At 46.4% G+C, this 22,847-nt stretch overlaps 2 protein-coding genes across 14 annotated transcripts; one reads left to right on the top strand and one right to left on the bottom strand.

Annotated features, from left to right (window-relative positions):
- Window positions 1-53: 53 nt before the first annotated feature.
- LOC114793641 (tubulin delta chain-like) lies at window positions 54-4,882 on the bottom strand. 8 transcript variants are annotated; one of them, XM_028985720.1, is made up of 12 exons: window positions 3,484-4,882; window positions 3,173-3,375; window positions 2,983-3,095; window positions 2,815-2,910; window positions 2,678-2,739; window positions 2,271-2,408; window positions 2,051-2,192; window positions 1,213-1,395; window positions 1,026-1,121; window positions 856-931; window positions 625-760; window positions 54-519 (listed from the first exon to the last, which is right to left on the bottom strand). In XM_028985720.1, exons 3-12 carry the CDS (start codon window positions 3,081-3,083, stop codon window positions 284-286), a joined length of 1,266 nt encoding a protein of 421 aa, XP_028841553.1. In that variant the 5' UTR covers window positions 3,084-3,095; window positions 3,173-3,375; window positions 3,484-4,882; the 3' UTR covers window positions 54-283. The 8 variants fall into 8 exon arrangements, with proteins under 8 accessions (XP_028841553.1, XP_028841555.1, XP_028841550.1 ...); XM_028985722.1 differs by having other exon boundaries at window positions 3,237-3,375; XM_028985717.1 differs by having other exon boundaries at window positions 2,815-3,095.
- On the top strand, window positions 3,243-22,326 carry setd2 (SET domain containing 2, histone lysine methyltransferase). Of its 6 annotated transcripts, none has more exons than XM_028985713.1 (23): window positions 3,243-3,819; window positions 4,917-5,038; window positions 6,704-6,725; window positions 7,514-7,519; window positions 7,598-11,460; window positions 11,543-11,674; window positions 11,755-11,883; window positions 12,024-12,147; window positions 12,215-12,292; window positions 12,382-12,479; window positions 12,565-12,709; window positions 12,818-12,952; window positions 13,042-13,170; window positions 13,244-15,055; window positions 15,156-15,204; window positions 15,290-15,518; window positions 15,655-16,471; window positions 16,978-17,100; window positions 17,573-17,709; window positions 17,892-18,003; window positions 19,355-19,429; window positions 20,551-20,652; window positions 21,098-22,326. In XM_028985713.1, the coding sequence occupies exons 2-23, from the start codon at window positions 5,010-5,012 to the stop codon at window positions 21,257-21,259; spliced, it is 8,508 nt and encodes a 2,835-aa protein (XP_028841546.1). In that variant the 5' UTR covers window positions 3,243-3,819; window positions 4,917-5,009; the 3' UTR covers window positions 21,260-22,326. The 6 variants fall into 6 exon arrangements, with proteins under 6 accessions (XP_028841546.1, XP_028841545.1, XP_028841544.1 ...); XM_028985712.1 differs by having other exon boundaries at window positions 7,514-11,460; window positions 13,244-14,441; window positions 14,475-15,055; XM_028985711.1 differs by having other exon boundaries at window positions 3,243-3,648; window positions 7,514-11,460.
- The last annotated feature ends 521 nt before the right edge of the window (window positions 22,327-22,847 follow it).

The raw sequence follows: 22,847 nt of genomic DNA, 5'->3' as shown, positions 1-22,847 counted from the left end.
GTTATTACAAAAGGTCATTCTTCAGTTAATTTAGCACTACTGTTATTTCAATACACCATGAAAAATATTTTTTAATTAAAAGGCTATTATTACAGTCCACGTGAACAAACAAAAGCAGTTATACAGTATATAAAGCTTGGAGCAAGTTCTCATCCATTTGATTATTATTCTGGTCTATTGTGCTTCCAACCAGCTCCAGTGTGGCCCCAATGAATCCTTAAAAATATTAAGCAAATTGTTCAGTCAAAATCCTGTTCATCCAGGACGTGTTCAATAGTCGCATTTAAGTTTGCATTTGGGTTTCATATTCCTCAATAACATTCAATAAAGTGTCCATGGACTGCCTGAAGTCTTGAACTTCCACACCGTAACGCTGGTACCAGTGGAGGTAGGCCTGAGCGCCAATCATCTCCTGACAACGCTGCACAACATGTGAAAGCAGACTGGACACGCTGCTGTGATTGGAGCACACAGTGAGCAGTTGGGAATTGCAGGATGCATTCATCTCATTACAGGGATCTGAAAAGTGATTGTATTCCGGTCAAGAAAAATAGCCAACATTGAAAACTGCATACAGCTTTGTAAACAAAAAATAAAAAAATTCTTCTGCATTCTTCAACTCACCTGTCCAGCAGTCAATGGGAAAGGGGTTCCAGGGAACACAGCGATGGCCACGTTTGAGCTTTGGAAGCACATTGGAGACAATGAAAGAGTTCTCTCCATCCCCCCGAGCTACAGCAAGCACCGCCCGGCTGCTGTACTAACCTCAAGTGTTAAGAAAAACGGTCATACAAAGAGCTGTAGGTACCATCGCCACATGCATTGTGGACTTTGGCAGAATTTATAAAAGGATACAGGTTTCCCAGCAGGTGAAAGCTTTGGTACGGCCTGGAGCGTTATGCTGGCCAACCTGTCCCAAGTTAACTTTTCACTGGAGGGGCACGATTATCATAATGACACAAATTAGCAATAATATTTCATGCACATTTGTTTGTATGCATAGAGCCTGCTTAATAAACACATACCTGGAACAGGCTTGAGTAGTATGCAGAAGTTTAGCGGCAGGCATAGGACACAACGAGCGGATCAACTCCCATGGCTCTGCACCTAAACTTAATCCACTGTGGAACAAGCGAGTTTGTGGGACTTAAAAATATGCAGCCAAGGTCAAAAGATAGCACAGGCATAGTGTTTTCAACCGAAAAACAGCACCTGGATGGCGTGAGGCTTCGAACGGGAAGTAAGAGCCCAGCCATGCATGAGGCTATATGCACGTTCATTGGCGAAAGAGAGCCTTGAGGGAGCCCGTTACAAAAGCCAGAGCGGCCTGGAGCAGGAACCCCACTGCTGCTGAGGCTCTGATCGTTGTGAAAGAGCAGCATGCCGTCAGCTGACCTGCCCACATATTTGGAGGGATATGGGTCATAACAGTGCAGCTGAAATGCATTTTTTTAGATCTAAATAATGAAAACCCTTGAAATCTTATGTGATATATATAGTTTTTAATTCACTACTAAAGAAAATATTCACATTTTGCACTGGTGGATCAGAACCAGTCTAATATGGGTCTAATATGTAGTCCCCAAGTGGGGGAGTCGGCAAAGGGGCTTGCGCCTTCCGCTGCAATATTGCAGTGCCTCTGGGAGCAGGGTGCATTTTCTCTGTTTTCAGGGGCAGTGGTGGCCTAGCGGTTAAGGAAGCGGCCCCGTAATCAGAAGGTTGCTGGTTCGAATCCCGATCCGCCAAGGTGCCACTGAGCAAAAGCACCGTCCCCACAAACTGTATCCCAGGCGCCTGCCATGGCTTCCCACTGCTCACTAAGGGTGATGGGTTAAATGCAGAGGACACATTTCACAATTTGTTGATTCACAAATCAACAAATTGCATTTTGCATGCTGAACCTCTACTTACAACCTGGTTACGATCCACCGGAGCAAAAGGTGAAGACTTGTTCAGGAGTCTATTGCTTTATATGTGTTACACAAATTATCATTAAATAGGGATACAACGGATCCGTAATGTCTTTTGAGGATTTTGCCATGAGTCGGACCTGTGCAGCGCAGCTAAGCCCAGCAGCGAGTTGTAATGCTGGAGGGGACTCTCGCCACTCCGATGAGGCACCACTGACGCAGTGAGAATGTGGCCGGCTGGGAACTCTGCACGGATCTCCTCGCACAGCCTGGAGCCAAGTCCTGAGAAGTGCAAAACGTTGAACCCAACAGTGTCCCGCTGGTAAACCTCGCCTGATGAAATCCTTTTTTTTTACTTGCCTGACCCTGTGCCCCCACTCAGACTGTGCAGCAACACCGTTCCGCCATAGTAACTCCGTCGCTCGGCTTCCTTCCTTAGGGCCTCCATTGCCTGCTGAAGCAGCCCGTTGCTCTCCTCACCCGAGTTTCCATGGTAACCTCACAGGCAGGAAGGAAACAAAAATTACGAGTAAATTTTTATGCATGATTTAATGCAATGCATCACCATAGCAAACATATGTGAATTATATATATGTGTGTGTGTGTGTGATAACTATGACGTATGTATAGAAACTACAAAAAGTATTGGGGGTCCTAATGAACCATTGAATTGATCACTTCAGTGACATGGAAGCATGTTGTAAGTCGCTCTGGATAAGGGTGTCTGCCAAATGTCTTAAATGTAAATGTCTACCCTTTCTACTCACCGTAGGCCCAGTTGCCTCCTCTGCCCCCTTTACCCTGGACAACGTTGGACTCCAGCAGTTTTCTGTCAGAAGATGGAGATGGAGATAAAGGCCATCTTGTCATTTCGGTACCGCGAGGAGGTCACCACGCCACTTACTCGCTCCGCACCAGCTGCCTGGCCCTGTTCAGCACTTTAGGCTCGCTGTCCACACACACCAGCGCCAGCCTGCCCTCCCTGGTGCCGAATGGAGAACTGAAAGCAGCAAAATGCTCAGCTGGCAAAACGTATTCAAATTGGGCAGAATAAAAGTACCGGTCGCAGTACCAGTTTCCGTCCTTTTTTGCACAAGATTTGGTCAGGAGTTCACACCAGTCCAGACCCAGCTGGTTTCCACACTGGCCCACTTGCAGAATCACGGCAGACATCCCGAATCAACCCTACACAATCGAAATAAAATAAAATAAAAAAGTAAAATCCTGGCTCTGCGAATATTGTATAAATGTGTACGGCTTACAGCAAAGTGTGGTTTGAAAAACAGAACAAAAAAAAACTAGAAAAGCTAGAAGTCACATCCGAACAGTAATACTGTCGTGTATCGTGGTGGACATTTCCAACGACCGGTCGTCAATGGCGCCCGTTTCCACGCCGAGCCGCGCTCGGGCAGCGGCAGCCTCGCCCCGGTCCGCTCGAGTCGCCGTGACGCCCGTCGGAAGCGGCCTGCGGACGGGGCGGGGGGGAGGAGTCCGACCGAGAGAGAGAGAGAGAGAGAGAGGGGTCGTCATGGGTGTATTATTGCTAGCTAGTTAGCGGCTACATTCGACCCACCTCGAAACGCGTGGGTTCGGGTTGTTTTGCTGAGGAGGGAGAGAGAAAAACAACGATGGCGGTTTTATAAACACGACCGCGCTTAACCAGTCGCCCGATGGACGTGGAGCGCGTCGTCAGGCCGGGCGGAGGCTGTTAGGTTGCAGAGCGCTACCTGTTCCGCGGGTAGGAGGAGTAAGACAATATTTGGGCTGGATTTGACGTCGCTAGCCTAGCCTAGCCTAGCTTAGCGTAGCCTCGCCGGCCGACCGCCGAATGATTTTGAGCCGGGCAGAGGAGCCATCGGCCGCCGGCGCGGGGGATGGAGGACTTTCGTGACCCGCAACCGCACGCCAAGTGAGTCGCCCGGCGCCGGGTCCGACGTCGCCTGCGAGTCGGCGGACGCGGCCCGAAACCACACGGGCTGCTTCTCTCGGGCTCCGGACCCGGCTGCTGGTTTCTGGAGACTCGGCTTCTTCTTCTTTTCCCCTCTTTCCGGCGGTTGTCCGCAACACGGCGCGTTTAAACCCGCGTTTGGCCAGAATCGCGCGAATAAAAGCAGCTATTTGGGAAGAGTTCACGGTGGGAAAACATGCTCCGGTGGCCGCGGAAAATCCGCTTCCCAGCAACTCTTCAACAGACCAACATTCGCAGAAACCGATGAGGATTTTTTTTTTGCGACGTAAATGCCTGTTTTAACTCTTCCTGCGAACTTCCTACGTTTTGTGCCACCGACGGCCTAAAAAAAAAAGAAGTGGCCTTTTATTTACAGGCCCCAGACCACGCAATAAATTTTCAACCCTTCCCTCTAGAACGCGTCTTCCCCCGGATACCCGCATGTGTGCTTCACCTCCCGACCGCTCACGGTCCCGACGGCCTTTTTATTTTTTTTTTGCGGGGTATTTTACTGCGTGGGTCGCAAAATTGGCGGCACGTCACCCGAGCGCTTTTATTTTCGGAGACGTTGTCGTTCATCGAGCCAGTCTCGTTCCGGGCCCCGTGGAAGTGACCCAGCGGACCGGCTAGCCTTACGGGGCGGCTTGCGTTGTGTCCCCGCGCCGAGGATGACCCGTCAAGCCCACAATGGCTTCTCTCTGCTCCACAGAAACAATGGACGGCGGTGTCAGGCCGTCCCACAACAGGGATGGGGCATGGAGGAAAAGGCAAGCAGCAGCCCCGTGCGGCTTATCGGCTGTCTGAACGTTTTCCTGTTAGATAATCAATGGCAGCGTCGTTCCCAGATAGCTCACCGGGCGTCTTCACGGCTGTTTATCGGGAGCGTTAGGGTTCGGTTCCGGGCCAAGGTCGGGTCCCGCGACGCACTGTTCTTCCGCAGGAGTCGAGTCGGGCCGATCCGGCGCCGTTCTCGTTTGAAGACATGTCAGGAGAACCCCGGGTACTGAAACCGTGTGTGTGTGTGTGTGTGTTTTTTTTTTTTTTTTTTGCGTCTGCAGGTGTCCCCTTACGCTGGACGGCTCGCTGCTCTGAAACAGTGTCCCGCAGGCCGGACGCTCCCCTCAGGGTGCCCACCGAACGTTTGCCTCTAAATGGACGACCTAGTGACCTCGGAGCTCAGGTACGGCCGCTGTGGGCTTTAAAACGTGCGTTGCGTACGCCGCGGTCCATGTCTAGAAGTGGTGGGAAAACAAGTAGACTGTAAATAAGGCAAGCTGCGTTCTGGGTGCTGATCTGAACGCATGATACGGTATTTCTGTTTTGGTTTTGTTTTGGTTGCGTATGCAGAGTCAGCCTCTACTCTTTGTGTCTAGTGTCATAAAAGATTTCAGAGATATCATTTTGTGTAGAAATATTCGCCAATATAGATTAATGGAAAGTGAAGTGAAAGCACACGGTGCACACACGGAAATGTGCTGCTTTTAACCATCACTGGTGAGCAGTGGGCGGCCATGACAGGCGCCCGGGGAGCAGTGTGTGGGGACGGTGCTTTGCTCAGTGGCACCTTGGCAGATCGGGATTCGAACTGGCAACCTTCAGATTACGGGGCCACTTCCTTTAACCGCTAGGCCACCACTGCCCAATTGCCCCTAATAGCAATGTTATTTTAACAATATGCTGCTTTGCTCTGCGTCAGATGTGTTCAAAAAGTTGACATCTTTCTAAAGTGGGTCTTGAGGTGTTGCCTTAACAGAAATGTCAAGCGGGGCGCACGTTTCAACCGCTTCTCCTAGGCATCCCCCGGTCTTGGGTGAAGGCCTTGGGCACAATGCAGCGTCTGTGCTGCACATCTTTGTCGGCTAGTATGAGCATGGGTGTCCTGTTTCCTGGGTGTCTTCCTCCACTCCCTGTCCTACGCAGTGCGAGTTACCTGCTAAAAATGTTTCCCTGTGACCGGAACCGGATCATCTGAGCCACACGCCCTGGCTATGCAGGAGCTTGCTAAACGTCTACGGTAGTTTTTGAAATTCTGTGTTGAGATGGCAGTATGTATAATGTATTTTGAGACACATTACCAAGATTTTGGTAACAAGTGTGGGCATATTAAAGTTTCACAGTTTTATAGCGGAAAAACAAATGGAGGAACCCGGCATTAAAACACGTATACATCTTTATCACGCAGTGATTAATGATAAAATTCTAAGTAGTCACATTAAAAGATAATCTTGGACAAAGATAACATAATTATATCATGTTATGTGCAATGATTGTTGAGCTGTTTGGTTATTCTGTCCAAGTTTTAGTTTTTGCTAAAACTCTTTTAGTGAAGGTGCTTCTGCTAATTACGTTGGGGTAGAAAAACATAGATATATATATGCTTCATTCATCCAAGGCCTGTAGTTACATTTGTAGCCTCGTTATGGTAAATAGTAATGTATCAGTTTAATGAATTGGCCAAAAGAAAACCGCAAGAGCCCCTCCCATTTTTCACTTTCAGCATTGTAGAATGGAGCAGCTATGAAGGTCACATGCAGATAGAAGTCCCAGTGGAGCATATAACCCAGTTGCCTAGCAGCCTTATTCGGCTCCCTTTCTCCTCTTTGGAAAGATGAAAGGAACTTTGCTGTAGAGGTGTAATGCTGGCAAAGTTGACATTACTTTGCTGAAATGTTGTATGTGTAAAAAAATTATTATTTTTTTTTTTTTTTTTTGGATAGAATCTATGTAGTTGATCTGGAAATGTCTTCTATGCCTGCCTGCTGTGCTGATTACTTGCTGAAATGTGTCATTTTTGCTATTTATTAACCCCCCCCCTCTTGTTTTTTGCTTGTTCTCATTTCTGCAGGGAGGAAGGAGATGATGCACCCGTGAGTTTTTATTTCTTTATTTTTTTTACTAGCATAATTTGTTCATGAACATCCAGGGTGGCACATGGTGTGAAACAGAACTTTCATTTCATCATCTAATGTTCTTTGCATAAGGATAGCCATTCAGATCTTCTTCCTGTTTGCTAACACAGATGACAAAAGTAGCATTTTGGATTGGGTTGGGTGATATGACAAAAATCTCATATTACGATTTAAGTAATGTGTTCTATGACATAAGTATTTTAAGTAAAAAAAGTTTTCTTTTAATGCAATATCTAATCAAGAATGGGGAAATATTAAACAAAATACAGGCCCAACATAAAATGTTAACATTTTTGTTTAATCTGTAGCAGTAACAAGTATATTAACTATAACAAGAAAAAATACACTATTTCATGTTTGAATTCAAGCATGTAAATAACCATATGATTTTATAACCTTTATTTTATTAATATGAAGTTGTGCCTATATCTAGTACCTTTTATCTATTAATGCTTAACTGTATCTCTGTACTTCTGTGTCTCTCATCCCAAGATGTTTTGTGACCCATCACACATCTGTTCTTCACTGGAAATGAACAAAATTGATGATAGGGCGCAATACAAAATTGTCATATCACCCAGCCCTACCAACAGAAAATAATTGATGAAACTTGCATACCCTAAATTATTATTACTCTTGATTAGAAATAACAATAAAAGACAGAATCTAGATTTAGTTTCTTGGCAATGCTTTGTTGGGGGGGGGGATAATACTGAAACATTATTATTTACTTTTGCTCTTTGTAGATTAAGGTGGAAAACCCTGCAAAACCAGTCATATTTAAAGGGCTTGCTCCCAGGGTTATATTGTCAAATCGTCTCCTTCCCAAGGGAACCAAGACCAAGGTGAACCTGGACGAGCAGGGTCGACAGAAGGTTTCCTTTAGTTTGGGTCAGACCAAGAAGCCACTACCCAACTTATTTCTGGCCCCCCAGAAGCCAGAAAAAGCAGTTGAACCCCCATCTGCTTTGCCAACTGTGATTTCACCTCCTCCAGACCAAGCAGTGCATCATATTGTATCCAAAACAAACACAAACGATGCATTCAAGGATCTCATCCCAGTGCCAGAGACAACACCACCTATACCCACAGTGTCCTGCTCTCCCACCAAATCTAAACCTGACCTGGTGAAGATGCACTTTAAGAAACAGATTCTGAGTGTTTCTGTCACCAGTGTCTTATCTGAGGAGGTCCATTCAGAGAAGGAGCTTCAGGTCCAAACGCTTACCAGGACGACGACTGAATCATCAGAGGACCAGCGCTTTAGGAGTTTGGTCAGTGACTCTGATTTTAATGCCATGCAAAATGAACCAGAAGATAAATGGATTCCTTGTCCTATAGCTCATTCTTCCCATATTGGGAATGAGGATAAGGATAACAGTTGCACCAAGGCCCTGGAAGATAACAAAAAGGTCCAGTCTCAGTCAGATAGCACATTCCCTGGTTCAGAATCTGATGGTGATTCGGTACAGACTTCTTCTAGTCAGAAGTCTGGTGATCCCAAGAGCTCAGTCAAGTTGGAAGGTTCAAAGAAAGATGTGAAAAAAGTGAGCTCTATTTCCAAGGTAGAAGAATCAGGAAAATCCTCTAGGACTGAGAGAAGTGAACGGGTTTCTAGTTATTCTAAGTCAGAACATGACTCAAGACACACATCTTCACATTCTTCACGATGTGATAAAGAACGAAGGAGGACCAAGAGTCGGTCAAGGTCTAGGTCTTGGGGTCCTCGTCCAAGCTCTTCCTACAGATCTGACCGGTCAAGAAGTGACAGACAGTCGAGGTCTGATAGGTCATATTACCGTGACTCTGAAAGAAGGTCACATCGGTTTTCACCCCATCGAGAAAGGAGGAGGTCACGCTCTCGAACTGACTGCAGGTCAAGGGACAGCTCTGACTCTGAGGATGATCGTAGGAGGACTCGGACTCGTGGCAGTGACTCAAATAGAGCATCAATGCATTCAAGCTCTCACAGAGACTCAAAGTCTTCTTACTCAAAATCACGAAGGGATTCAAAGTCACCTCGCTCTTCTGAGTCCGATAAGAAAGTCCAGTACTCTAAATCTGAGCAGTCCAGTAGGAGAACAAGTGACTATGAACCTAATAGGAGATGCTCTCCAGAGTCTGAAACAGGTCGGAGAAAATCAAGTGCCCAGTCGCGAACAGAAAACGCATTGAAAGCTTCTCATTCCAGTCAAGGATCCTCAAATCATTCTTCTGAGAAGAAAGTGAGAAAAAGTAGTGGCAGTTCAGACTCTGATGAGGAGCATGTGAGGAAGTGTCAGACCCAAGTTTCAGATAGGTCCTCAGGCTCTTGGAGCAACTCTGCACTAAACAAGACTGGAACAGAACGACAATCATCGTATTGCATCCTGAAGCCAGGTACTAATCAAGTCAGTCAAAGTGTTGAACCTGAGGTAAGCATTAAAGATGATTTAAAAAGTGTACGAAGCAACAGCCCAGCAGATCTTTTAAATAACTCCAGAAAGACATGCCCAACGCAATGTGAATCCCAGTTTGATGGTACACAGACATTTGGCAGGCTTGATTCTGAACATTTATCAAGAAGTAACCAGAGTTTGTTGTGTGAAAGTACTGTGCAAAATGTAGTCCAGGATGTATTGAGTTCTGAAGAACAGCAAGCAGAGCTTGGCTTGAATGACCAAGTTGGTCCAGAATCCAGCCTTTCTCCAAATGAAGATGGATCAAAATTAAACAGGACTTCTGTGAAAGAACTGCCATGTTCAAATCCCTTGAAACAGAACACTAAATCTGACAGTCCTGTGCATTCCAGTGGAGGCGAAAGCATTATGCCATCTTCTACAAATAGCAGTCCTCACAATGAATGTTCATCAGGTCACTGTACTGAGACACTAATTGTCAAAGTGGAGCAGAACCAGGTGCCACTGACAAAAACATGCCATATGAAAAAATCCAGATGGGATATTGTTGGACAGGAGATGTCAGACACTGAAAATTCTCAAAAATCAGTTTGCCAAGATGGGAAGCCCTCTGTGAAAAAAATGGTGTCTGTGAAGAGTATAGAGTTCAACAAAGACGGTTCTGAGGATCAGTGCGTTAATATGGATCTTTGTGTGAAACACGGTGCTCCAGCACACTCTGGAAATCCCTCGGAGGTTGAGACGGAGGAGGATTTGCTTGGCACTTTCCATCGAGATTTGAATGAAAAGCCAACAGAGTTGTTAGACACTGCAATACAGTCCCACACCCATGAAAGAAGTATGTCTTCAGACAGTGCATCTCATGTAGTTCAAGTGCCTGTGGCAGACCAGAAGACCAGTTATGCTTTTGCTGCGAGCGATTCTTATGAGACGAGACCGTGCAACACAAGGAGTGCAGAGAAGCCCAATGATTATTTGCGGAAGGCCAGCCAGTCCAAAGGCGTAAACCAAGCTGATAGAGGCCACAGTGATGACAGTGAATCCGAGGGTTTTGAATCTGATTCAGATGATGGCACCGTGCCTTTGAATAGACTACATTCCGTGGTGATAGTGCCAAAAAATTCAACCCTTACACTGGAAGCAAAGGATGCACTCCTGTCTTCTACCGGTCCGAACACCAGTCATGGGCAACACCACACAAATTGCCAAGCAGATGGTGGGGAGAAAAGCACCAACAGAGTGAGTCCATGTAGCCACAACCCTCAGCTCAGGCACAGGCCTGTTCCCCGTGAAATCAGTGACAGTATGACATCTTGTCCTGCCGATAATCATCATTCACTTGCCTCTGCATTAACCGTTACCTGTTACCAGTCTCAGAGTAATATGGTTGATAGCACTAGCCAGTTAGACGCTTCTACTGCTCCATCAAATGTCACCACGGAGCCCTGCCACAACTTACAAGGCGCTATGAAGGAGCCCAGCCTTGGCCCTCCGGAGCACTATGTTAAACCAGATAGCTGGCACAGCGTAAGCAGTGGAATGAATTTGCACCGTTACATCCCTGATCATTTCCATTCCTCCAGTGACTCAAATGGGAAGGAAGCCATTAGCTTGGTTTTAGCATTTCCTGAACAACCTAGTAGCACATACCAGCAACCAGACAGCAGCTATAGTTCTTCCCAACTACCTTACCTTGCCCCTGGTTTTGGGCAAGGCAGTGACTACTGGAGCCAGCATGTGGCTTCTCAAGGTGGCAGAGAACCTTATCAATCTGTGCCTTCTCAGTACTATGACCCTGCAGGCCAAATTCAGCCAGACTCCTTGACAAATGACCTTGAGGAGGACTGTGGAGGAAGAACAGGAATCCGATGTTCAGCAGCGGGGTTCGCCGAGCCTCCTGCGTCATCCGCTTTTGTGCAAGCCAATGAAATTAGCAGCAACTGCAAAGGCTTCGTTTCTACCCCCATGGAGGGAATAGTTATTGCTGATGCATCAAGAGAGAATCTTCTGAAGCCTCACAGAGGACGGGGCCCACCTAAGAAAAGGCGCCAGGAGCTGGAGACTGACTCTGACAATGAGGCAGAGGCTGGACTTGCAAGCAAAAGGGAGTGTCTGCAGGTCGAGGGTTCTAGGGTTTCTCTGGATCGCAAGGATAATCCGGCAGTTGAAGCTCATAAACCACTTCTCAGTTTAAAACAGTTTTTGGATCCCACAATTTGGAAAGAGAAGGCTAAGGCCAAGAAGATGCCTCCTTATTTTGACCTTATTGAGGAGAATCTCTATCTTACTGAGCGGTGAGGACCATTCTTGTGTATTTTAGATTTGGACTGGAAGGTTTGCCACTTTTGCTGATTTAGAGTTCATCTTGTGCAACAGTAAGAAGAACAAATCCCATCGTGACATCAAGCGCATGCAGTGTGAATGCGGGCTGCTTTCAAAGGAGGAGCGCTCACGAGGGGCAGTTGCGTGTGGTGAGGACTGCCTTAACCGCCTCCTGATGATTGAGTGGTGCGTATTTGCTGGTCTTTAAATCGTAATTACAATCTTGCTCACTTTGTGGCCTGAATGTTCTACCTTCATCTCTCCAGCTCTTCACGCTGTCCAAATGGTGTTTATTGCTCAAATCGACGCTTCCAGATGAAACAGCATGCAGACTTTGAAGTCATCTTGACCGAAAACAAAGGGTGGGGATTACGCGCAGCCAAGGATTTACCATCGTAAGGCTTTCATCATTTTCCCCTCTCTAATAGTCAGTAGGACTCATTCTGAAGTGTCTTTTATGCTTCTGTGATATAGAAATATTGAAGAACCTTCTACCTAAAATAGATGTTTTAATCTTATGTTTATATTGTTCCAGAAACACATTTGTCTTGGAGTATTGTGGAGAGGTGCTTGATCATAAAGAGTTCAAGTGTAGAGTGAAAGAGTATGCCCGCAGCAAAAACATCCATTACTACTTCATGGCCCTTAAAAACAATGAGGTAAGTTGTGGATGGACCAGACACCTCAAGGCCAGTTCCTCTTCACATTTAACCTGATTTATTGCAGATTATCGATGCCACTCTGAAAGGGAACTGCTCACGATTCATGAACCACAGCTGTGAACCCAACTGTGAGACCCAAAAGGTTTGCAAATGAAAATTGCTCTTTGCTGCCCGTGATATGTTTCACAGCCCAGTCACAACCCAGATTATTTCTTGTTCTGTCGTCCCCAGTGGACCGTGAATGGTCAGCTCAGAGTCGGCTTCTTCACCACCAAAGCTGTGACTGCTGGATCTGAACTCACCTTTGACTACCAGTTTCAGAGATATGGGTAATTCACATTTCTCTACCTTCACTTGGTGGACCTCTCCGAAGAGTTTGAGATGTTCTCTGCTTGCTTGGATTCACCTTTGCAGGAAAGAGGCGCAGAAGTGTTTGTGTGGCGCACCCAGCTGCCGGGGCTTTCTTGGAGGGGAGAATCGGGTCAGCGTCCGGGCAGCTGGAGGCAAAATGAAGAAGGAGCGCAACAGAAAGAAGGATTCTGTGAGCGCGCTCACTACGGTGAGTTACCCAACAGGATGTCTTGAGTAATGTCAAACACTGTACCAACAGTAAATGAATTGCGATGAGATTTGCAGCAGTGCTCTAATTGGCCATTGTACCTTGTAGGTGGATGAGGAATTGGAGGCTCTGCTGGAGAATGGTGAGGGACTGTATGATGAAAAGGAAGTCATCTCGCTGTGTCGCCTCATGGTGAGAGTGGAGACAATGGAACAGCGGCTCACCTGCCTTAAGCTTATTCAGGTGGGTGTTTTCATCAAGATTGTTACTGCAGCAAATTCATCCAAAATCTGCGAATCCATTGACTTATTTTGTTGACTCTCTGAGCACAGAACACCCAGAATCCTTCGTGCCTGAAGCAGTTCTTGGACCACCATGGACTCTCATTACTGTGGATATTCATGGTAGAGCTCTCCGAAGCCAAAGGGAATTCTGTTAACAACAACAAATTACAGATGGAAGTAAGTAAAAAACTTTGATGAATAATGTCCCTTCAGATGATCCATCTAATGTGTCTCTCATGTGTGCTTGCAGATTATGAAGGCACTTGCAGTTTTACCAATCTCCACCAAGAACATGCTGGAAGAGAGCCGTGTTTTGCAGTTTATCCAGCGTTGGGCGCAGCCCGCTGAAATAGATGGTTACTCAAGTGAGAACACCTCCCGTGCCCAGACACCCCTCAACACTCCTGATGGGTCTTCCTTAGCCAAGCTTGGGCCAGAGATGGATGGGGACACACCCAAGCGTGCGGTGTACCGTCGTCTCAAAATAATTAGTGAGAACAGCTTGGATAGTGCAATGTCAGATGCTAGCAAGGCCTCTGATTGCAAGGAGGAGGAAGAAGAGGAGGAAGATGACGAAGATGATGAGGACGAACCTCCCCAGGTGGAAACATCAGAAAGTATTGCTCAGGAAAAGAAGGCTCAGGTCGAGGTGACAGAAGAACATCAACAGGAAACAACTGATGGCAAAGAACCAAAGCAGCAGGAGGAAGCAAAGGACAGTGAAGATAAAGAGACAGAGAAGACAGTAGACAAAGCACAGGGACCAAGTGAGGACGAGGTTCAGGAACCTCCCCACCAGTGCGAGGAGGCCACTGAGGAGCAAGAAGTGGTGACTGAGGAAACTGCCGTCTCTGTTGCCCTGTCCTATGTGTTTGGTGTTGAGCAGGCTGAGGTTCTTGTGCCTGCTGTCTTGGAGATCCAGGCAGAGAACGATGCTCCCAGTGACATGCAATCATTAGTTCCGGGCATTTTAACCACTGGAGATTCCTCCACACCAGCAACTCCTTCTGAAACTGCAGTGGAGCCCGGGACTCTGGCACCTCCGGCCTTGGATCCTGGGACTCCGGCAGTGGATCCCGAGACTCCGGCACCTCCAGCCTTTGAGCCCGGGACTCTGGCAGCTCCGGCAGAGGATCCCGGGACTCAGGAAGAGGATCCCGGGACTCTGGCAGCTCCGGCAGAGGATCCCGGGACTCAGGAAGAGGATCCCGGGACTCTGGCAGCTCCGGCAGAGGATCCCGGGACTCAGGAAGAGGAGCCCGAGACTCTGGCAGCTCCGGCAGAGGATCCCGGGACTCAGGAAGAGGAGCCCGGGACTCTGGCAGCTCCGGCAGAGGATCCCGGGACTCAGGAAGAGGAGCCCGGGACTCTGGCAGCTCCGGCAGAGGATCCCGGGACTCAGGAAGAGGAGCCCGAGACTCCGGCAGTGGAGCCCGAGACTCCGGAAGGGGATCCCGGGACTCCGGCAGCAGCTCCGGAAGGGGATCCCGGGACTCCGGCAGCAGCTCCGGAAGGGGATCCCGGGACTCCGGCAGCAGCTCCGGAAGGGGATCCCGGGACTCCGGCAGCAGCTCCGGAAGGGGATCCCGGGGCTCCTGCCGTGGAGCCCGGGGCTCCGGCAGCAGCTCCGGCAGGGGAACCCGGGGCTCCGGCCATGGAGCCCGGGGCCCCGGCAGCAGCTCCGGCAGGGGAACCCGGGGCTCCGGCAGTGGAGCCCGGGACTCCGGCAGCAGCTCCGGCACCTCCGTCAGGGGAACCCGGGGCTCCGGCACCTCTGGCAGTTGACTTTTCTGTGGCTTTGACTGAGAGCGCACCATTGGAAACGGTGGCTGCTACTCCAGATGAAGAGGCACCAATGGACACTACAGAATCCGCTGCAGTCCCCACCGAGCTCACTACTTCCAGCCTACCACAAGACCTGGTAGTTGTGGGCACCTCATCTCAGGATGAGGAGGAGGGCGTGTCCGATGTAGAGAGCGAGAAGAGCCAGGAGCCGCCCGTCAGGGCAGCTGACATCAGCGACATGGCCGCTCGACTATTGGACAGCTGGAAAGATTTGAAGGCGAGCCAGTCACATTTTATCACTTGCTCGTTCCAGGAGTTTGCAAGGGTGACGGGAAAGTTGACATTTTTTTTTTTTTTTTCCCCTTCTGTCTCACTAGGAGGTGTACAGAATACCAAAGAAGGTTCAAGTTGAGAAGGAAGTTACTGGTATGAATTTAGTGATTGTTTTGTATTATTATATTTAACTGAGTAATTACTTACCATGAAGTCTCATTTTGTCCACATTTTGTAGAACGCATTCGAGACCGAGATGCGCAGTTCACACATCGCGCCTCCTCTGGAAGCAGAGAAAGGGAGCGGGAAAAAGAGCGGGAACGCGAGAGGGACTGGGACCGAGACTGGGACCGCGAACGTGATCGTGAACGGGAAAGCCTTCGCGGTGCCGAGCGTCGGCGCCGCCGCCTATCGCCTTCCCCTCCGCCTCCATCAGCATATGAGAGGAGCAGAAGAATTGATGAAAGGTACGGTCTCGCCACGAATAGGGGTGGGAATCGCATATAAAGCTGCAATACAAAATAAGTCCATCCAGAATTTCACAAATTTCACAGCAACATTTCTAAAAAGTGTTTATTTTTTATTTTTTTTTAACCCTACCAGGTTCGAGGCAACAAATGGGAGCAAAAAGAAAGGTCGAACGAAGGAGCGCAACAAACTGACTACTGAGGAGCGCCGTAAACTGTTTGAACAGGAAGTAGCACAGCGTGAGGCCCAGAAGCAGCAGCAGCAACAACAGCAGCAGCAGCAGCAACAACAGCAACAACAACTGCATACCTTAACCTTTGATCAACTAGCCTACACATCCAGTCCCCACGGCTTTATAACCTATCCTCCAGGTTACCCCATCCAGACCTACGTGGACCCTACTAACCCAAATGCTGGCAAGGTACTGCTGCCCACCCCCCCAGTGGAATCTCTGTGCCCTCGAGGAGCGGCAGCTCCTCCCGGTACATTGCCCTTCGAACAGACACCCGCCCAGCCACACCTACACGATCTAGCTGTGACCTCGCCAGCCTCCTCCAACTCCACTTCAGTACAGACTCCTGCGGTGTCCATCTCCGGCGCCCTGCCTGTGCACATCACCGCCCCGTTGGAGCTCCGGCCTTCTCCAGCTGCAGCAGCCACTCAGTTCGCTCAGCCTGCTGCGCCAGCAGCTCAGGACTCTGGCGTGGCCGTCCTGGCAGTTGCAGCTCAGGCGGCAGGCCAGCCTGGCCAGCAGGGCTACGCCACCTTGTGGGAGCCAGTGGGATTGCAGCAGCAGCCGGTGGCGGTCCAGACCCAGGCAGCGGCCCAAGTGCAGCCGTACCCAGCGCCTGCTCAGGCACCGCCTGCCACCATCTACTACCAGGGACAGCCCTGCCAGACCATCTACAGCATCCCTACGGCCTACCCTCCCACCAGCACCCCCGTCATACAGGTACGCCTCAGAATCAGCCTGCACTCCATCCGCTGTGTGGAGAAATAATGTTGGTTTGTACGGACTGTAAGGTCTCCCCATTCCCAATCTACCTAAATCTTAATGTTACTGTTAAAGAGACAGTTAATATAGTGGAATAGCCTGGATTAAAAATTTCATAAGCACACTTGACCCAAAGCATCAAATTCTGTGATCTGTGGTCCAGCAGAACCTGTGAAACTTACCTATATTATACTTATGATGCATTTATGATGTCTATGAACTTTGGTCAAATTCATTATATTTGCATCATTTTCTGCAATAAAGGATTAGCATTCGAATTTAACATTTATACAGTGATTTAGAGGGAATTTCAAGATGTAATATTTTGCATGATGATGTCACGGAGTGATCTGTGACGCTCATGCGGTATGCAGGTGGCCTTCATCCTGCATGTTTACATCGTGGCTGCTTGTTACTGTCGCGGGAGTCATCACACCACTTCTGTTTTCCTCCCTTCTCCTCAGACATACACCGAACCAGCTGGCTACCTGCATGGTCAACAAGTCTACCCCGCTCATCAACAGGGTGTGGTCGTGCAGCAGGGAGGCACAGTCACCACCATTGTCACCTCACAGACTGTCCAGCAGGTACGGTCCGCTGCAAATACTGCCGATGGAGTCCTCCATTTCACCTTTGTTTATCCCCAGTGGCATTTTCATGTTTTTAATCTGTCTTAATGTTTCCTTCACACTGATTTTAGTGTTCATCTTCAGTACGCAGATGTTGAGTACCTCAGCACTAACTATGTATTACCAGAAAAAATATGATTTTATTTTTTTTGCTTTTGCCTCACCCCTGATCCATGAACAAGTGTAGATGAAGTAACAACTTTAATCAAATGTCTGGAAAAAACAATAAGTAGTCCAACAGTTAAAGTGCAAATATAAACCAGTGTATGGTCAGCATGAATACATAAATGAAGTATGCTAGTCATGTGCTCTGTTCATAATAGGAACAAGCTGCTTTGCTAGTCTCCATTGAGCTGAGAAGATTCAGTGGTCGAGTCAGCTCCAGTGCATAAAGGAATACTGAATGAATTCTTTCCCAATGGCTTTACAGGAGATGATTGTGCCAAATGGCATCATGGACCTCCCCCCTCCTTCTCCTCCAAAGCCCAAAACCATTGTGTTGCCGCCCAGCTGGAAAGTGGCACGTGATCCAGAGGGGAAGATCTACTATTACCACATCATCACCAGGTATCAGCTGTCACAGCATACACGGTCAAAAGTTTGGGCATCTCTCCAATGCCAAATTTCTGAATACGTTCTATAGCAAATTAAAATACTAGTATAACTATTCCTAACTGAACTCGCATGACATTTTAGCTATTTACTGTGTACTTATATGCCTAAATTCAAGTGTTTTATATGTATGTTAGACAAACTCAGTGGGACCCACCAAGCTGGGAAGGTGGCAGTGAAGAGGTTGGTGTTGATCATGAGGCAGAGATGGACCTGGGCACGCCAACATATGATGAAAATCCCTCAAAGGTAACCACAGGTTGCATACTGGTACATGAGCAGCCTCTTTAAACTAGACATACTCTACGGCTGCTTCTTGTATTAGTATTAATTGTTGTCTCGAGCACAAGAAGTAGAAGAGAAAGTGATGTAACACTGAAACTGGAGGTCCACGCACGGTCCGAGCTGGGATTTGAACTTACAACCTTGGAGATGTTAGGTCGCCAAACGCCACACCACGCCATGCCACCATGTGGATTGAGCCTATTAAAGTTAAAAACGTTTTTAACCGTGGTAGTTTTATAGTCTTCGTGAAGTGGCCAGAGTATTTTTCTGCCATCCCACAGAACAAGAAATCGATAACAATATTTCTATGCCTTTGCAAAATGATGTCAAAATGACCCACTACCTGAGACTGCCCACTAAATACTAGTGTTTTATTCATGAATACAAATACATACACATTTATAATAGCTACATGTCTATGCATAGGGAAAACTATAAAGTGACCTGCAACACAATAGGAATGATGATTCATGTTGTTAAGGATCGGGTGAGTGCATACTGAATTATGTAAAACGTTCCGCCGTGTCTCTGGGGTAGTTTGAAATAATATCCAAAGTCTGTCAGGGTTCTTTACTACACTGTCTGTTAATAAACACAAGCAGAACTTGAGCAATTTTTAGAGCATGAGCTCATTTTGCTGCTTGTCCGACAGCGCGTACGGCGAGACGTGCTGGAATGTCTCCGGGCTTTATCAGCACTTTTCAAAAGTGGTTTTCCCTCTGGTTTAACACCAGCCAGATTAGTTTACTTGTATACTGGCCAGTGGATTGAAGCACTTGTTGGAGAATCGGTCCATTCCATAGTGTGGCATTGAAGAGGAGCAGAAGTGTAGGCATTTAAGGTAGATCTGCTTTACAGGTTGTAGGCTCTGTTGAGTGAGTGGTGTTGGATGTGATGTTCCCTGTGCTTTGAACTGCTGTGGGCCTTTTGAGTGTCCCTCTTTGGTATGTCTGCCGTCCTGTAGATGACGTACGGTCCTTCATCTTGCTGTGGGGTCAGGCCTCCAGCAAGATTCCTCTAAAGGAGAAGATCCCAAAATTTTATAATCAAATATAGACAGTACTATGGTCATTTTAATAAAATTTGCTTTGGCCTGCCTCATATAAGAATTTGAACCTTTAATAGAAAATGTAGATTTGTGTTACCTTTTGAAAACCTGATCTAATTAGGTCAGTTTTTCATGTTTATGCTTAATTCCTGTCTATTATAGGCCTCACTTAAAATGGCAGTTTGACCTGCAACCTAATAGATTTTTTTTTCAACATAATAATTAATGAAAGAGAGCACCCTTAATTTGAATGCATTTCTTTATCAGTTCTCGACAAAGACTGCTGAGGCGGACACTTCCAGTGAACTCGCCAAGAAGAGCAAGGAGGTTTTCCGCAAGGAGGTATTGCAGTCTTCACTGAATCTGCATCTATATACCATTCAGCCATTTTATCATCTTTTGCAGTTACTCAGAACAGAGAAATACCCAACCATCCCTCCCAGGCTTTTGTAGATAAAGATCAAAGAACAAAACAATTTACATTTACATTTACAGCATTTATCAGACGCCCTTATCCAGAGCGACTTACAATCAGTAGTTACAGGGACAGTCCCCCTGGAGCAACTTAGGGTTAAGTGTCTTGCTCAGGGACACAATGGTAAGCGGGATTTGAACCTGGGTCTCCTGGTTCACAGGTGAGTGTTTTACCCACTAGGCTACTACCACCAAGAATTCAATAAAGGCTTGTAAAATTATATTGTATAACATGTACAAAAATTAAAGATTGAGGGGAAGATCTTGATGTACAACCCAAAAAATTGCAGTAACACCAGAGGCATCATGACTCCATGAGTGAGCTGAGGACAGGGAGGGAGGGAGGGAGAGAGAGAGAGACCTTAAGTGAATGACCCTATGTCTTAAACAACTCGAACTATTCGAAGCGAATTCTTTTATGGCCCCACTTCACATCTAATCAAACAGTACCTCATCCAAGTCTTCCTCCCATTGGCCCTTTAGAAAAGTCAAGGGTTCTGTGAAAAATTCTGTGAATTTTGTAAAGTGTAGATAGAACGGATTAACCATTTTTAGCAAGAATTCAATAACATAGTAAAAGCGAATTAGATGACTGGAAAGGAATGTTGGAAAGGCAGGAAGAGATCCAACTACAGGAATCTAAAGAAATATGTTTTTATTTTAGAAATCAATAAATAAGGAGTTTAACATAGAAATTCCATACCTGGCTCGCAAATGAAAGCTTCATATGTCAATGATGATGCAGGCATAGGGGTTTTCCGATGGTGGAGATCCTTCTGAATTGAGCCCAAATCTAAGCAGAATATTTTAAGTATTGAGGTATATTTAGCAACAGGATTAGCGGATTGCTTCCGGGGTAACATAATTCTTACATTGCCACAAAAGACCGCCGTATTGGTAATGTTTTTGCGATCTGTTTTTACTTACGCGAGCATCGCGACCATTTATCCATTTGTCTTGATCTTTAAATCATATTCATTATTTTGCAGATGTCGCAGTTTATCGTGCAATGCCTGAACCCATACCGCAAACCCGACTGCAAACTTGGCCGAATCAGCAACACGGAGGACTTCAAACACCTGGCAAGAAAGGTGGGCCAATGCGATCTGTTGCATCGGTCTTTCGAGCTCCACTGTTACGTGTCTTGTTATTGGATTGTTTTTTGTGTTTTTCCTGAGGCATCCATGAAAACAAGACCACATTTAGCTTGCACCCATTTCCTAAACCAAGTAGTCTACTTTTTTTTGTGTGTGTCTGTATTTGCTTCTTTTCATCTGAAAGCCCCAAATTACATGGCCCGTCTTTTTTTTTTTCTGCATCTAATTCTCAGTCCATCTTCCAAGCCACAGATGTACGGGTTAAGGGTGTAGACTAAGTCATCCTGCTTTCATGTAGTTCTAGAATTTTTTCATGGCTTAAGTTTGCATGTTCTCCGTTCACGGAGCATCACCATGAAAAAAACGAAACTGATCAAGACCCAGCTTAAGCTGAAATCTCTCTCTCTCCCTCTCTCCCTCCCTCCCTCGCTGTCCTCAGCTCACTCATGGAGTCATGAACAAAGAACTGAAGTCCTGCAAAAACCCGGAGGACCTGGAGTGCAATGAGAACGTCAAGCACAAGACCAAGGAGTACATCAAGAAGTACATGCAGAAGTTCGGCTCAGTCTACCGACCCAAGGAGGACACTGAGATGGATTAAAATGAAGAAGTGGTGAGGAGATGCGTGTCGGCTGAGGAACCACCGGGGGAGAAAACTGAAAGGCTGATCTGGCTGTTCGTTTCTATTTGCACGCAAACACGGTCAAGCCCCTTCTGCCACGTGGTGGCCAGCCGGCCTTGTTCCTGCTTTCTACGAAGTACTGAATTTGTTCTCAGAGCTGTTTTAGACAGTAGGATTCCACAGATACTTCCGTGGACAAAAAATGGACTTGTTGCTCATGCCGGAAATGACATGAATGAGTTAAATCTTAATAAAAACAAATATAAAAGTGCTGATCATGACACTTGAGGGTGCTATACTGACTTTCTTTCCTGTCTTGGATGGGTTTTAGGTTTTATTTGTCACTGCTTCCTCCTGATTAGCTTGTGTTGTGACTTTGGCCTGATTTTATTTTTTTTTTCCACCCAGCTTATCTTCTTTTTTTTTTTTTTTTTCTGGTGGGATAATAAGTGAAAAAAAGTTCTCATGTTTTTGTGGTGGTCCTGACCGTTACTAAGTGCCCTGGGGTTCATCGGCAAATGGCTAATTATTTCTGATGGAGTGAGCAGTTGGTGGCCTGCACCCCAACTCGCCCTCCCTGTGCTGTGGGAGGGGGCGGAGCTTAACGCCCCAGGTGTGTTTTTCACAGCAGGACCGACCAGGGCGCGGAGTCGCACTACTACTGTGTGTTTTTAAAAGGCTTCGCATGTCCTCACTCCAAATTCTGTGAATGAAGGGCATGTAGCATTATCACTTTTTTTTTTGTTTTATTTTATTATTATTATTATTTTTTTAATAACGATTATTAAAAATTGTCCAGCTCTTGCCGTTTTCTGTATTAATAACTGTCATCAGTGCACTGATCGGCCACGGTTTCATTGTCATTCACTTTTCATGGTTCCTGTTTTCCCAACCGTGATCTGCATTAAATCCCACAAAAAGGTCGCATTACACCTGTAATATACTGCTTTCTATGTGAAAATAATGAGAAATAGTTTTTTTGAAGGAAAAAAAAAAAAAAAAGATAAATGATACTTTCTACAAGGACACATGGTTTCCATTGTAAATATGTGTAATTATTTCCCAACCTATGTAGATTCGAATGCAGGGACTAAGATGCTTGCTTCACTCTCTCTGTCCAGTCAGTCCTGGTCACAGGTCACAGCAATGTCATTGCACTGGTCACTGATCTGCATCGGATCTTACTTTAATGTTAAATTTCGTTTTGGCTTTTTTTTTTTTTTTTTTTTTCCCCCAGACCCCACCACCTGTAAGTAATGTGTAAGCACATTGTCATATTGAGTGTACAAACATTTTAAAATCAAATAAACTGTTTTTTTTTTGTTTGTTTTTTTAATAAAACTTTTTTCCAGTGTTCTCATTTGGGTAGACACTACTCACTCCCATGAAGATTGTCACGATGCGAGAAGATCAGACTTGATACAGATTCCTGGGAAAATTTAAATGTTTATAGCATGGGAATAAAATATAAAAGATGAGAATTTAATTGTTTTCTGTTAAATGTATTATTATTTCAGGGTTTACTCTGGCCAGATATGCGCTGTGCACGACAGTGAGGTTAGTGGAA

The sequence above is a fragment of the Denticeps clupeoides genome, chromosome 7, assembly GCF_900700375.1.
Source record: "Denticeps clupeoides chromosome 7, fDenClu1.1, whole genome shotgun sequence".
Lineage (NCBI taxonomy): Eukaryota > Metazoa > Chordata > Actinopteri > Clupeiformes > Denticipitidae > Denticeps > Denticeps clupeoides.
Note: the sequence above shows the minus strand (reverse complement) of the source record. Positions and strands in the feature narration are given on the sequence as shown.